This window comes from Ceratosolen solmsi, unplaced genomic scaffold, assembly GCF_000503995.2.
Source record: "Ceratosolen solmsi marchali unplaced genomic scaffold, CerSol_1.0 scaffold7, whole genome shotgun sequence".
NCBI lineage: Eukaryota > Metazoa > Arthropoda > Insecta > Hymenoptera > Agaonidae > Ceratosolen > Ceratosolen solmsi.
In genome coordinates this window covers 8,816,773-8,831,963 of record NW_011948413.1, presented here as the reverse complement: position 1 = coordinate 8,831,963, position 15,191 = coordinate 8,816,773, and the positions used below count along the sequence as shown (strand labels likewise).

General features: G+C 27.6%; 4 protein-coding genes across 6 annotated transcripts; 3 read left to right on the top strand and 1 right to left on the bottom strand.

Annotated features, from left to right (window-relative positions):
* The first annotated feature begins 405 nt into the window (after positions 1–405).
* On the top strand, positions 406–2,407 carry LOC105367432 (uncharacterized). Its single transcript, XM_011506136.1, has 2 exons — positions 406–513; positions 2,219–2,407. Exons 1-2 carry the CDS (start codon positions 438–440, stop codon positions 2,365–2,367), a joined length of 225 nt encoding a protein of 74 aa, XP_011504438.1. The 5' UTR covers positions 406–437; the 3' UTR covers positions 2,368–2,407.
* Positions 2,408–7,052: 4,645 nt separating this feature from the next.
* LOC105367429 (Mediator complex subunit 30) lies at positions 7,053–10,181 on the top strand. Its single transcript, XM_011506134.1, has 5 exons — positions 7,053–7,427; positions 7,718–7,866; positions 8,474–8,842; positions 9,605–9,861; positions 10,010–10,181. The coding sequence occupies exons 2-5, from the start codon at positions 7,737–7,739 to the stop codon at positions 10,106–10,108; spliced, it is 855 nt and encodes a 284-aa protein (XP_011504436.1). The 5' UTR covers positions 7,053–7,427; positions 7,718–7,736; the 3' UTR covers positions 10,109–10,181.
* On the bottom strand, positions 10,181–10,802 carry LOC105367431 (uncharacterized). Its single transcript, XM_011506135.1, has 2 exons — positions 10,532–10,802; positions 10,181–10,390 (listed from the first exon to the last, which is right to left on the bottom strand). Exons 1-2 carry the CDS (start codon positions 10,695–10,697, stop codon positions 10,215–10,217), a joined length of 342 nt encoding a protein of 113 aa, XP_011504437.1. The 5' UTR covers positions 10,698–10,802; the 3' UTR covers positions 10,181–10,214.
* A 626-nt stretch (positions 10,803–11,428) lies between these two features.
* On the top strand, positions 11,429–14,872 carry LOC105367428 (uncharacterized). 3 transcript variants are annotated; one of them, XM_011506133.1, is made up of 4 exons: positions 11,429–11,499; positions 12,661–12,949; positions 13,040–13,229; positions 14,151–14,872. In XM_011506133.1, exons 1-4 carry the CDS (start codon positions 11,436–11,438, stop codon positions 14,841–14,843), a joined length of 1,236 nt encoding a protein of 411 aa, XP_011504435.1. In that variant the 5' UTR covers positions 11,429–11,435; the 3' UTR covers positions 14,844–14,872. The 3 variants fall into 3 exon arrangements, with proteins under 3 accessions (XP_011504435.1, XP_011504434.1, XP_011504433.1); XM_011506132.1 differs by having other exon boundaries at positions 13,037–13,229; XM_011506131.1 differs by having other exon boundaries at positions 12,661–13,229.
* The last annotated feature ends 319 nt before the right edge of the window (positions 14,873–15,191 follow it).

Below are 15,191 nucleotides of genomic sequence, written 5' to 3'. Positions count from 1 at the left end.
AAAATTTCGAGATCTCTTTAATAACAGATAGTGGAAGCACTCGTTGTGTCGCGACTTTACCGTCAAAGTAATCTTTCACGCCGTAATGAGCCTCCCAATATACCAAGTGCATTAATGACGTCACAGCCGTCAAAATCAAAGGTAAACGATTGACGATGCGGTACTTGGTATGCAGCACGTGCTAGGATCTGGTACTCTGGTGGCTCTGTCGCCTTAGCGAGGATCTTTGGAAACTCGAGGCCCATGCTCGAGCCGGAAAATCGCTCGCACCTAAAGGACATCCAGCTCCAGCAACCACTCGCCTATTTCCATCTCCGAAAGGCTAACGGAATAGCGCGGGCGGGTTGCCGCGCTGCCGCCTCCGTCGAGGAGAAAGAGGGGCGCGCCGGTATAAAGCTGAAAGTGCGAGGGTCCAGCGGCCCAGTGCGAGTCCAGATATGAGAGTCGGCGAGATGCTGTGCGAGGCGGTCCGGCCGCTTTTTATCCTCTTCCTCGTCATCGCAGTCCACGCCAGTGAGTCGAGGCCCTTTGTCCCTTTGTCGGCGCAGGTGCAACGCCATTGCCCGAATCGCAATCGTTGAGCGTGCGCGTTTCGGCCGACGAGCCGATTGTAGGAGAATGTGCCTGCGGGAAAGTGAAAAGGCGCCCGTAACCGCGATAATTGGCCAGCACGGAACGAGGACGCGCCGGGCCGAGGCGATTAACGATATTGGCTGCGCGCGCCTCGTATTTTTCGTCGCGACGTTCCATGTGGAATTCTTGGGAGCTAATAACGTTTACGTATTGAGTGATCGCACGGAATTTATGTTTATTTGATCGATTGCTGCTAATGATAGTAGTGATCGATCTTCGATCTTCGAGTGTGGCTTTCAAGTGTTAGGAAATTGTAGGTTGATTCATGCTTTTGTGAAAGAGATGCCGAAAATGTTCTCCTTTATTTCTTTATCTTATATTATTAGCGAAGATCATTATAATTAATACTTAGGATTTTGACTTAAATATTAAAAAATTAGATTGAAAAATGTTGATATAGCTTGGCTCGTTAGTCAGTATACATTTTGTTTTATCGTCTATGTACATTGCGTTGCTTTTGTTAATGAAAAATTACAGTTTATTGTTTAAAAAATATTTAAGTGATTTTGCTATGATCCCAGTAGATTGGATATAGCGTCATTATATTAAAAAATTTCATATTCAAATAGCAATTTATAAGGTCTCAGGGCTCACTGTTCATTTGTATTTGAATTTTTTTAATTCAGCAGTACCGACCGTTGATTAATAAATGGCAAAGTTAGAGAAATTGTCGCACCATAATGTATAAAGGCTCGATTTGAAATTTATTAATTAGTGGCTTTATAAATTTATATTGAGGGGGCAAATAATTCACAAGATAAGCATCTGTCACACGAATATCTTTGCTCGTTTGCATAATCATTAATTTAAGACAAAAGCTTAAATAACAATATTTTATTGCTAATTTCATGAACTTATAATAATGAATATCAGAATCGGTTGAAAATAGCAATGAATTAACATAATTATTGTTAAGTAAACATTATTAAGTAATCAGTAGTATATTCGTAAGCTAGTAAATTGTGATAAAAGAAACGTATGACTTTATTTACAATTGAAGGAATTACAGTTTACGTAATTGTGAATTGTGAATTGATAACTTAATTAATACACATTATATAAACAAATTCTTTATAATTATTTTAACTAAATTTATCAATTTATAACCAGTTAGAAAGTTACAAAAGATTAAAAAATAAGTATCAAATAATAAGTATATTTACCAAATAAGTGGGTAATTAAAAAAAAAAAAAAAAAAAAAAAAAAACACATAAGCATAAAAAATAATGCAATATAATAATATTTAATTTTCTATTTTTCATCTGTAATTATCGTAAATTCTACGCCGCATAAATTATTAATCTGTAGTTTGTTTAACCAAATAATTCTCAACTCATCTAATTAATTAACTTAAGTTAATAGTAAGCATCAAAGTCGTGAAAATTAATAGAATCGATTATTTTGTCAAGCAGAAATACCACCCTTTTATATTATTTTATGTAAAAATATTATTTTATGTTATATTATTTTATATATATATATATATATATATATATATATATATATATATATATATATATATAACATTTCATTTCCGCGTTGACACTCATTATTCATTATTCAACAACAATTAATTATTGTGTAGATGCATTACCTCTACAATATTTACCAGATATTCCGGGCTATGTACCTGTTTATATAAGATACGGTGATCAGCCATTAGAAGAAATTAATCCAACTCTAGCTGAAGCCTTCCACGAATCAAGTAGCATAATAAAGGTAAGATTACATTAGAAATGAAAACAATGTGATGAGGAGGTAATCATTTTGCATTATCCAGCGAGTTTAATCATGTGTTATTTCATTTGCATAGATTAGATTTTAAAGGCGGATATCTTTACAATAAAATTGATCCCAAAAATTCTTCTAATTCTAACATCGACTTCTAACCCAATAAATTTGCTTATTATAAGCTATGTTGTATAAATTGTAACTGAAATTTCATATAAATTTTCATAATTTAAGTGCTGGTATAGACTCTGAAAATTTATTTAAAAAAAAAAAACAAACAAACAAACAAACAAAAAAAAACAAAAATTGTGAAATAACTTGAATCGATAATTTATTAATAATAAGACGATATATTTTACAGAATATTCGGAAAGTTCCATTAATTCGGATACCATTTGAAACTCACAACAAGGTTTTGCCTGATAAAAATGATATTTCGTTAGAATCGAGAGAAAAAATTACGGCTGAAAGAAATATCCAGCTACCGATACCATCGAAACAATTAATTTATGTCTTACCTAAAGAAAAAAATACTTTCACAGAAGACAGCAAATTGTCCGAAAAAAAATCTGTTATAATGAAGGTAAATTACCATTTTTATTGTATAAAACTTAATGAAAATAAGACTTTGATTATTTATATTTATTCGTTTCAGGTGCTTAAAGCGTCAACGAAGGAAAAAACTTATGTTAATAATAATTCGAAAGAAATTACGGAAAAAGAAGGAAATACATCATTTACCTTTTTCTAGTCAACGTATTGTAGTTTTTCAGTCTTAATACTATTTTATTCTAAATTAAAGTTTTCCAAATATTTGCATTTTATTGCAAAGTTTTTAGCAAAAAGCAAAAATATAAAGACCAATATGTAAGCAACATAAACAATATTAAGGATCTACAATGAAAAAGTATTTGCATTTAAATTATATGCAAAATATCGATATGTTAAAATTAATATTGAATCTCTCTGAATTAATATTAAATATACATAAGTATATTTTCCTTTCATATAATAAAACAGTATTAAGCCAATAATATTAAAGTGCAATACTATATAAAAATTAATTTTACTATAACAAATTTAACGTATAAATAATTGGTTTGTACCTTAATTGCATTTCAAACATTATTAATTTTTTTTTTTTTTTTTTTTTTTTTTTTTTTTATTGTAAAACAATCTATGTATAAGTATTATCAAATAATTTATAGTAGTATATATTAGGAGATTAGATATATTATAATTACTACTGTTTATTATTTATTTTTATTTCGTTTATTTAGTCATTGTTCTTTTCTAATTCTGACAATACTAGATTTTCTCAATCAGCCTTAGGTTCGTTGCTAAAACTTAAATTATATTTCACTTAATTTCGTTTAATTATAGGCACACGAATACGTTTTTTCCATTCGTAGTTTACTACGAACAAATACAATTTTCTAATATTGAAAAATATCCACTACGCATATTTAAATAATGTAAATAATTATTTAAAAATCACATTATTAAAAAAAATTACGTGTATACCATATTGTATCAATTATACTGAAAAGTAATTATTTTAGTCTAGTAATTTTCATTAATAAGTCAATCATTAATTCTTATTGTCACATTAAAATTATCAAATTTTATATAATACTTTATAAATTAAAATAATAATGAATTTCAATTTGCGGAGCAATTGAACTTGCTATTATTTTAAAGCTGTTTATTAATGTACAGTTCGTGTAATACTCAACACAATAAAAAATTTGTATTAACGTGGTTCAATAACCAAATTAGTAACAAATATTTAGCGTTAAAATAAAAAAGGATTATTTTATAAAGCCAGTTTTACAAAATATTTATGAATAATTAATCATTTCAATTGTTGGAAGAAAGCAATTTGTATCTCCTTCTCTCACAAGTAAAACAAATATTAAGCAAAGTACCTAATGTTCAGACTCTTTATTATCTCATTTTCCCTACCAATTCTATCTCATTATTCAAATTAAAAATAAAATATTAACAAAGTTCATTATTCTCGTAAGAATAAAAACAAATTATAATATAACAGATAATATCATTTAATTGATATCTGATTATCATCACTGACAGACGGTCTGACATTACATAATATAATAAAAAAAGGGTAAATAAATTTTTGTTAATTAGTGAATTTTGCCGCATAAATGATCAATATATGTATATGGATGTAAAAAAGATGAAGAGGAGAAGTAAGAATAAGGAAGAAAACTGTAATTGTTCGCATATATGAAACATAATGTTATATCTTACAGTGATTTGTTAATAAGAATAAGATTTTTTTACACGAATTATCAAATGTGTCTAATTTATTTTTTGTTTATCGTACAATATGTCATAAATTTTTCGATCGAGGTATAATATAAGATTTCTTATACTGGTCAATGTTATAAATAAATATCTCAACTAATTTAGAATGAAGATGTTTGATTTATCAGAGGTTTTATATAATAAAAAAAATAATCTTCCATCGACCGTTTCAGACACGTATTTGTTTTTTATATTTACAAGTCTAATCAATGTTTAAATAATATTTAAATACATTACTCATTTATATATATATATTCACATTGATATGAGTATTGTCTTATATAAAGCTTTCTTGGTAAATTATTTAATCCAAATATCACTAGTGTTTCGATGGACCACACAAAAAATGTGTGACTTTATTACCGCATTGACTTATACGATAATAAAAAGAAATAAATAAATTATGACGATCTGAAAAAGAAGCTGATTTTTTAAAAATGTGAAATGGTCAATGAATACACAAACAACCAAATTATATTGTAAAAAAATATAAATATAAATAACTAAAACTATTGTATTATATTTCATATACGAGTCTTATGTATATTATCGAATCATTAATATGTACAAGTATATTAAGAATTTCTATATTGTCACCTACATGTCATCTAAACTATAAAAAAAAATAATCTAAATAGACAAAAATTGAATCAACTGATTCTAATTTATTCCAAAAGTAAAAAGCGATTGCTTTAATATATTGATGATTTGCAATGATAAACAAAGAGAATATGAATATTAGAACCACATGTTAGCAATGTTGAATTAAACATAAAGTTTTTTCGTCTAAATTAAAATTTACGGAAAACAAAAGCAACGTTTATCATTGATAAGCCATTACAAAAGACCTTGCGTTCTGATTTCTTCGATAGACTTGTAGAATTTTGCTTTTTAGATGAAGAATAAATCCTACTTATTGTTGTGTATAATATTTTCAGTAATTGAACATTTTTTTTCATATTCGAGGTAATTTTATTGTTTCGAATTTTATACAAATCCGTGACAATAATATAATAATATAAATAATGATAATATTTTTATATCGTTAAAAATTTTTCTATTTAATTGCCATATTTTTGTCATATTTTGTCGTGTTTAACAAAATACAAAAATGAAACATTTTATTTTCCAGTAGTCTGCATTTTCTTGGACGCTAATGCATGTATCATATATTATTATTATTATTATTATTATTATTATTATTATTATTATTATTGTTGTTGTTGTTGTTGTTGTTGTTGTTGTTGTTGTTGTTGTTGTTGTTGTTGTTGTTGTTGTTGTTGTTGTTGTTGTTGTTGTTGTTGTTGTTGTTATTATTATTGTTGTTGTTGTTGTTGTTGTTGTTGTTGTTATTTATAACTAAGTTATATATAACTAAGAGGAAAATAAAAAAGTATTTGCTTTAATGCATGTGATTTGAGAAAGACCGCGATCAATGTACTTAATAATTTTACGAAAGCTGTATTGATATTTAGAAAATACCATAAGTGCAGCAGATTAGCCTCATTATCGTCAGATGAAATTTTTCGATAAACAATTAGAACAACAAAATTATATATAAATAATGTACGATGCTTTATATCCGTCGATTATCAAAAATTATACCCTACACTTTGCGATTTGTAATATAGTAATAGATAAACATTTATTTCTAATTTACACGGATATATCTCGCATTGTATTCCTAATTTTCTAATTATTATTGCTAAGATATTTCGTATTTATAAAACTATTATTTCATATTTTAATAACAATAAGAGTTAAACTATAATAAACATTGGTAATTTGTTAGAAGAGCATCCAGAGTTGAAGAGGCAAATTTTTCTAACTAAAAATAGAAAATTTTATATTAATTTAATCGGCGTTAGTATTATGGTAGTTTAAATAAGTTTTTACAATTTTTAAAAATGACCAACAAAATAAAGTTGTAGAAACATTTTTAATGTTCACTTGATTAGTTATTGGAATGTATATGAAATGATTATTTAATGATAATAGTTTATGACTTTGTAATAAATAATAAAATGAATCTGTTTTATCGATTAAAACAATTTGAAAGTTATTTAGTAACTTTCATAGTGTATACATGCACATAATTATAATTATTATTCCTGGACAACACACCTCTATATTATATTTATATATATGTATACATAATTTCTTCGTAAAAGTTGCAGATACTTTTCCATTTAATAACAGTACGCCTATGCTTTATGAATTTATATATGCATTATAGATGTTTAATGTCTAGTTTTAGACATTAAAACAAAAGTTTTAGTAATGAATCCACGAATGCCAATTTTTTTTTTTTTTTTTATTTATTTGATCAGCCATTACTTCCTTTAACTTTTACTGGAATATGCATTTATTCCTTTCTTTTAGAATTAAGTTGGGAGAAGTGAGTAATCTGTATTATCGACCTCGGAAGTTCTTTCATTGTGTAGCAGACATGCATGAAAGATTTAACGACACTGCACGTACACACGCATCGAGTGATCAATGATGATACGATAGGCATAGTAGGTATTTGCGATAGTGCTGCCGCTTTATCATCTGGATGCCGCCATACGAACTAATTAACCTCGCATCTATCTTACTGTCATCCAAAGTCAAAAAGATTTGTATGTAGATTTAATGTAAGCATTTAGTTTTTAAGAACAATGTAAATAAATTCAAGCACTAAGTATTTATAGAAGTGGGGCGGAGGTGCATCATAGGATATTTTAAACTTGGTAACATTTTTTTTTTTTTTTATAAATTATTAGTCTTTGTTAGGATGTGCAGAATTTTTAGTAACCTGTGTAAACAATCGTTTAAATTTTTTAATTACGGCTTTTCGGAATACATGCGCGTGTGTTGAAGCCTTTAATTCGATTATCGTTATAAGAATTTTGTGAGATTTTTATAATGACGTAATTAATATAATTTATTTTCATATGACATTCAAATATATAAGTAAAGGATACGTTCTTTCTCAGTATATTAATAATACGTGAATTTTATTTGGCAACTATATTTCTAGATTTGCCATATAACCGAACATGTCTGGGCAATCCCATCAATTTCCCTCGGGTTTTCCAAATCCACAACAGAACCCAATGCGTAGTCAATTTGGTGGAGGGCAAATGGTATCTGGACTGATGGGTCCTCAACAAGGTAAAATCAAAATAAGTAATATTGAAATTATTTTGTTGTGAAATAGCCTTTGGTTATACATGACTGTTATATATAGATCAACAATGACATACTATTACTATAGATCAGGATCAAGATACATTCTATATTGTAGTAATGATTACATCGACAAGTTTTATTATACAAGTCAAAATTTTGATTAAAATAGTGCAATTATTTCATTGACATAAATTCAATAATTAAATTGAAAAATTTAACGTCGATAAGCACTTATTTTTCATTGTACTTATTTTTATACTTATTGAAATTAATTTTAAGCAACTATCGAGGCTACAAATTTTTAGCAATTAAATACAATTATTATAGATTGTTTCTAATCTTTTATAATGTATGGATTAAAATTTATTAATATCTATATATATGCGATCCGTAGAATTCTGCGCCACATTGAATATAAACTAGAAATTAGTCATTTATATTGATGTAAGTAAATTATATAACTGTTTAAATATTAATACAGAAAATCTTAATATTACAAAAGAATAGTTATTGTAATATGCAAAAAATTACGGTTCTATAGAAACTTTACAAACGTCCAATTATCATTATTACAAGCTTTAAATAATAATACATTTTATTATAGGTATGGTAAGTGCTCAGCAATTTGGCGGAGGAGTAGGAGCGGCAGTTGGTCCAACTGCATTAGGAATGTTAAATGCCCAGCAAGTAATGGCACAGCAGCAACCGATGCAGCAACAACTTCAGCATCAACAGCAAATGCATTTGCAGCAGCAACAACAGGCTGCCTTGGTTCAACAAAATAATCAAGCTAGTGGGACACCCACAACAGCTCAAATACCAGTTCCTCAATCTCAGCCTCCTGTACAGAGACAACCAAATAGAGATTTAAATACAGCGAGTCTTTGTAAATTGGGACAAGAAACAGTTCAAGAAATTGTCTCTAGAATGCAGGAACTTTTTCAAACTTTAAAAATTATTCAACCGCCCAATGGTTTGCTCATAGATTCTTCATTATTACTCTTTAAAAAAAACGCGTGAATGCGATAATTAACTTTTATACTATTTATTTATCATTATTATTTATTATTAATTTAATTACATTCTTATGTATTTGGTTTTTCTTATATTCCAGAACTATATTCTTCTACATTCTTTTTTCTAAATTCTATTTGACATGTGACACAAATTTGCAATAGTCGTAACTAATATTATTAATTTAAGTATATTTTTATCTGTTAAAATTATGAAAGTTCAAAGAAGACTTACAAATTATTTGTAATAGTTGTTGATATATTTTCATAGGCTCAATCACTTTATTGACAATATTAGCTTTACAGTTAGGAGATTAAATTATGTTACAAATATTCGTATCTTATACTTAATTTTGAATGTTGAATTAGTACTAAAACTAAAATTGAAATTTTACATTTAATCGTTTAATTTTAGTGACTTTAAATCGTATAAACAATTAAGGGATAAAAAAAAAAAATAGTGACAAAGTTAAATATGTCTATTAATGTGTGCATGGTTGAAAAAGATTTTAATCATTAGAATTAAAAATCTAAATATCAACTACATTTTGATGTTTATATTATAAAACATATAAATTATGTTATGTATTGAAAATAAAAAGTAATAAGATTTAATGATATACGTGACGCATAAAGTAAAAATAATGTTTATATATAATATATAATTAAATTTAATTGAGAATACAATGCTTTTCGTATAATTGTTATTTACATTATTTTAGGTACATCTCAAGGACAAAATTTATCAAACGAAAAGAAAATGAAAGTTCAGGAACAATTAAGAACGACGAGTTTACTTTTTAAGCGTTTAAGGGTTATATATGAAAAATGTAATGAAAATTGTCAGCTTCAAGGCATGGAATACACTCATATCGAGAGTTTAATTCCAATTAAAGAAGAATGGGATATGAAATCTGATGAAAAAAAGGCTTCGGAGGCTTATAGACTTGCATGCGAAGAGCATAAGGAAGCAATGGAGGTACAAATACAATAATTGTTTGCATTATTAAAAATCTTTTTCAACAAAAAAATTTGAATGAAAAAGTTTGAATCTTTGACAAAACAAACACTGCCCTATTTTACATTATATATATATAGAACTAAATATATAATCCTCTGTGTTTTAGCAACTAGTATTGAAAAATAGGCATCTCAAAGAAATCATCGATCATCTAAGACGTATTATCTCAGAAATAAATACAATGATGAGCATGCGCCGCTCTTAAGTAGACCAAATGTAAATAATATACCTATATTAATTATAATACGTTATATAATAAAATTTTTACACAAATCGCATAAAAGTTACATTATTTCAATGTATAAATGTTGTTATATCTGTTCCATTTCAAAAAGAATCACATCATTAGTTCTAAGTATAGCGTCTGGTATTATTCCCAATGGTGTCGTTAAATTTCTCACATACAGTTCAAAAAAATTTATATCGCAACCACGAAATTCAGCAGACACAGTTGTATTTTCATACAAGTGAAACTTGGCTGGATTACCTGCAATGAAAATTGAGGTTATTTTTATGGGTACTGATATTCAATATATACATTGACGAATATCTTAACATTATGAATAATAATATTATTCTAAGATATATAGAGCATATAATTTTTATAAATTAATGAAATTATTTTTACCAACAACGCCGGTAATCACACGTAGAAATCGTTCGCGTAAAAACGCCCGCGCATCTTGTTTATCTGGTGTTGAAAAATCACTTGTGGCACCCTCGTTCTCCAATTCAGTGTGCCCCACCTGCTTTACAGTTACGTCAATCGAAGATTCTGACTTAGAATCGGGCATTTCGAAATCAAATCCGACTATTGCAATCGACTACCTATAAACAATATATATCCTTTGTGTCACTAATTTCGTTTGTGATGACCCTTGAACTACTTGAAGCGCCAAATTCAAACATCAAAGTAACAGCTTTTCACTCCTTCAATGAATTCATAAGATTTTCAATCGCATTGAAAATTAATGAAATGTCTAATGCTCGCGTAAGATATAAATATTCAATGCTATTTGTTTTAAATTTATCTAGGAATTCAGATAAATGGGAGATAAATACTTTCAGGGACTTTTTAATTAAGGGGAACTTTCAATATTAAAGAAATTAAAAATAAAAAAATTTTTATAAACGAAGAATTTATAATTTATCAGAGAGCATTTTATTAATATGGGAATGTTGTGAATCAATGTTTTCTGTTTTTTTTTTTTTTTTTTTTTTTTTTTTTTTTTTTTAAATTCTGTCTAATGATTCTAATTGTTTCTTCCTTTCTTTTCTTTTTTAATTTCTGATAATAGCATTAATAACGTTTCTATGAACTACTTTAGAAATATAGCGGAAAATATTTGTAACGATAAAATAAATTTTAATAAACTTATCTCGGCAAATATAATGAATATTTTATCAACTGCTTACACTTTCTATGAACCTTTTTTGCTGGATGATGAGGGTAGACGAAGCCCGCATGTTTCATTTTTTCTCCAAGTGAGCCGGATTTTCTCTAGTTTCTCAACACACGCGAAAGAGTAAAAATGTCGACGACAAAATACCTCACAAGTTTTTTCTTTCTTATAATTATGCTGTTATGTGACTTAAGTGAGTATTCGATTAACTTAATAGAAATGGAAAGTAAATTATTAAAAAATTAATTTCACATTGAATTTTATACTAATCAGTTTAAGAATGAAAAGTACGTTGAGTTTTATAAAAAAAATATATATATATATATATATATATAAATAATATTAAACGCAATAAGAATAGATAATTAATGAAAAGCCCTATAAACTTTTAACAGCTGAAAAAAACAATTTAATGGTTGAAATAAATTCAATATTACAATTATTTAAAACTGAAAGAATATGAAATTAATCGATATATAATTAAAATATTGACGTAATGATAATTATCCAAATCTTTAAATTTATAATATATAATATATTATCATTCGGTATGAATTTAATATTAATTTTAATATACTTCAAAATATTACATTAATATTTCTCTATATTATCTTTTTTTTTTATCTTAAATTATTTAAAAAAAAAATCAGAATATCATAAATTAATCGAACGGATATTTATTCAAATAAACTGAATTTCAGGTATGATTAAATATTTTGTCGCATTTATAACTTAAAATCGTTAAAAGTTACTTGCTACTTGCAATGCAAATAATTTGTAAAATGTATCCATTTTAAACTGAATTTTTTATTTTTTCATAAATAATTGAAGTCAAACAGAAATTAAATTCATACAATTAACTACTTGACATTTTATTTCTAAATTAAGTGTACATAGGCACACATAATAATAAAATTAAGATCATTTATTTTGGTAAGAAAATGTTGTTTTTAGGTAAAATTAGGTAAATATTGAAAAATGTTGGGTATACAATTGATGGAAATTCTATCAATATAGACATTATACATGAAATTATTACAAATTTCGCTTAAAAAATTAACACAATGTCAAGCTATAGTCTCTTAAGAATATGCATTTAGAAATGAAAATAATATTTCAAACTAAATTCTGATTTTTCTCTCGAGAACTTATTATAAAATATCTTATACTTAAATCTTAAACATTCTGCAAATATAACAGATTGAATTTCAAAATGAAAAAAAAAATTTAATTTTCTCTCTCTTTTTCCTTTTTTTTTAACAAATCATTCTGAATGAAAGTAGACATGCGCAATAGCAAATGACTCTAGTTTTTCAATTAAATTCAATGAGATTAATTTTTCTTTAATAACCAGCTGGCCACATCGACGCTGTCCCATTACCAAAAGCGACTCGGAATGTCACCAGGGCGACGTTCCCAAATATTACGAGGATGCGTGGCAGCCAACAAGCTTTAACAAAGCCGATGGTTCGAAATCCACGATTTTTCGGTAAAATCTCGTTCCTAGCGGGCCTTGGCCTCCCGGACGCCGTTCGGCCAACCATCACACGTAACGACATTCTGACGAATGACCGATCCCCAACGCGATACTCACTGAGTTATAATTTTCCACCGAGGAAATGGGGCCCTTACGTTGCGGCAGTGTATGAGCCTTTACCGATCTGGTCATTCTTTCAAAACCCTCTGGCCTACCTCGCCGCCGCCTTTAATCCCTTCAATTGGTTCACTAGCAGTGGCAACACCCACACCGTCACCAATCCCACTAATTTAGTTGTGGAATCCATTGCGCCGGATAAGAGTCAGGGTGGCGATGTCCTGGTGCTTGTTCAGGAGCCGAATAACGAAATATCGAACGAAGATCGTAATGACATAATAGAGAAGATAGAAGTGAAGATGGAACCGGAAAACCATAACGATGCAAGAGTGCGTATTCTTGTGTGATTTTACATGCAAGGACGTCGCTATCGGATATTGTTAAGTTTAGTGCATATATTGAGTAAATAGAAACTTTACAATTCCTATAATGAAAAATAGGATATAATGAGCATTTTTTTTTTTTTTAAATACAAAAAAAATTTATTCAACATTGCTTGTTAATTTTGCTGTAATGGGTCAAAATAATTTTTAATAAATTATACCATTTATTCTTGCCTTTATTGAAATACTAAAGGAAAGTGTATTAAAACTACATATGCAATGTAATGGAATTTTCGCGATTCAATACATCCACAAATAATATAATCCTCTGTACTTAATAAATATGACTCTGTTTAAAAAGAGTTAACAAATTAATTATATAAAAGACGAATTTAATTTTTAACATTTAATTAGTTTTTAACGAGCTTAATTTTTAATTAGATATTTTTTAATAACTAACAATGTCGAATAGATCTTGTAAAAATATCTGAAATTTAAATCAACGATTAGTTTAAGTTGATAATACATTTATCAATTAATTTTTAAATATTTTAATAAATCCACTATAATATTTGAAATCTGGAACTATAAAATACCATGAATATTATATAAAAGTATTTTAAATTATAAATCTTTAAATTAAATTTAAGATTTTTACACACACACACACACACACACACACACACACACACACACACATACACACACACACACACACACACAAACCAGACACACAAACGACTTGTAATCTATACTTATTCGAGGAAATATGATTTTTTGTTTTTATCATACGTGCTTATCCATATATATTACAAATAAATAACACATTAGCTTTTAACAGTAAAACTGTATATTTTTCAATTAAGCAACAGAATTACACAAAAAGTGACAAGCAATATATAAATTAATTACTTTTACTCGTTTCAGTTACAAACTACTATGAACACTGAACCCTCCTATACAAAAAGAAATGATGCAACGACAAATTATGTAACAATTGGAGATGATTTAAGAAACGCTGACTTGATTGCTGAAGAGACAACTATAAAATTATTTGAAGAAATTCAAATGGAGGATGAACAGGACAGTCAACGAGCAAAACCAAGCACACGTAAAATGAAGAAACATAATGTAACTACAACCTCAAGAACTACCACAACTATGAGTTCAAAAGTTATGCCCGCTAGTCCAGGTTCAAATAACGTAACGACTGAAATGACGACCATCGGCTTTAACGATCCGACAAATACTTTGGATCTAAATTCCACTCAACACAACAATTCATATACGTACTATAATAATGGATATTACTACCAAGGACATCCACAAAACGTATCAAACATAGAATTTACCACACAATCAACGATAACAAATTCCTTTATTCCAGTTAGATATCACAATTTCAATGAAATCAATCGTTTTTTACAACAATATCCAACCAGTTATTACGATTTCCCCGAATCTCAGCCTCAAGAGTCATTCGATCATCATAACAATCGTTTCGAACAATTGCCACCAAAAATTAACGAGTACTCTAGTAGAAAAATTGAATATTTACCGAGTAACGATAATACTTTTTTTTTAAACGGTTTCAAACCGAGTTTCCCAGTTCGTCTATAATCATCATTTATTTTTTCACTCTATAACAGCGGCCATATATATATATATATATATATATATATATATATATATACAATAAAATTCAATTTTTTTTTCAATAATAACAATAATTATTGTATTTCATAGAATAATTATAATTAAATTGGTGTAAAATACTTCTTTTTTTCTTCTTTATAAATAATCGTGCAAGCACATATTATTAGTTAATTTAGTAAATAAAAATTTATGTGCATTTCAAAATAAAAATTTAAATAACAAAAATCATTCGTATTAAATAGTTATTTTCTGTTTTTTATCACAAATATAGATAGAAGTATAAATAAGTATGTTTCATAAATTTTTAACTAT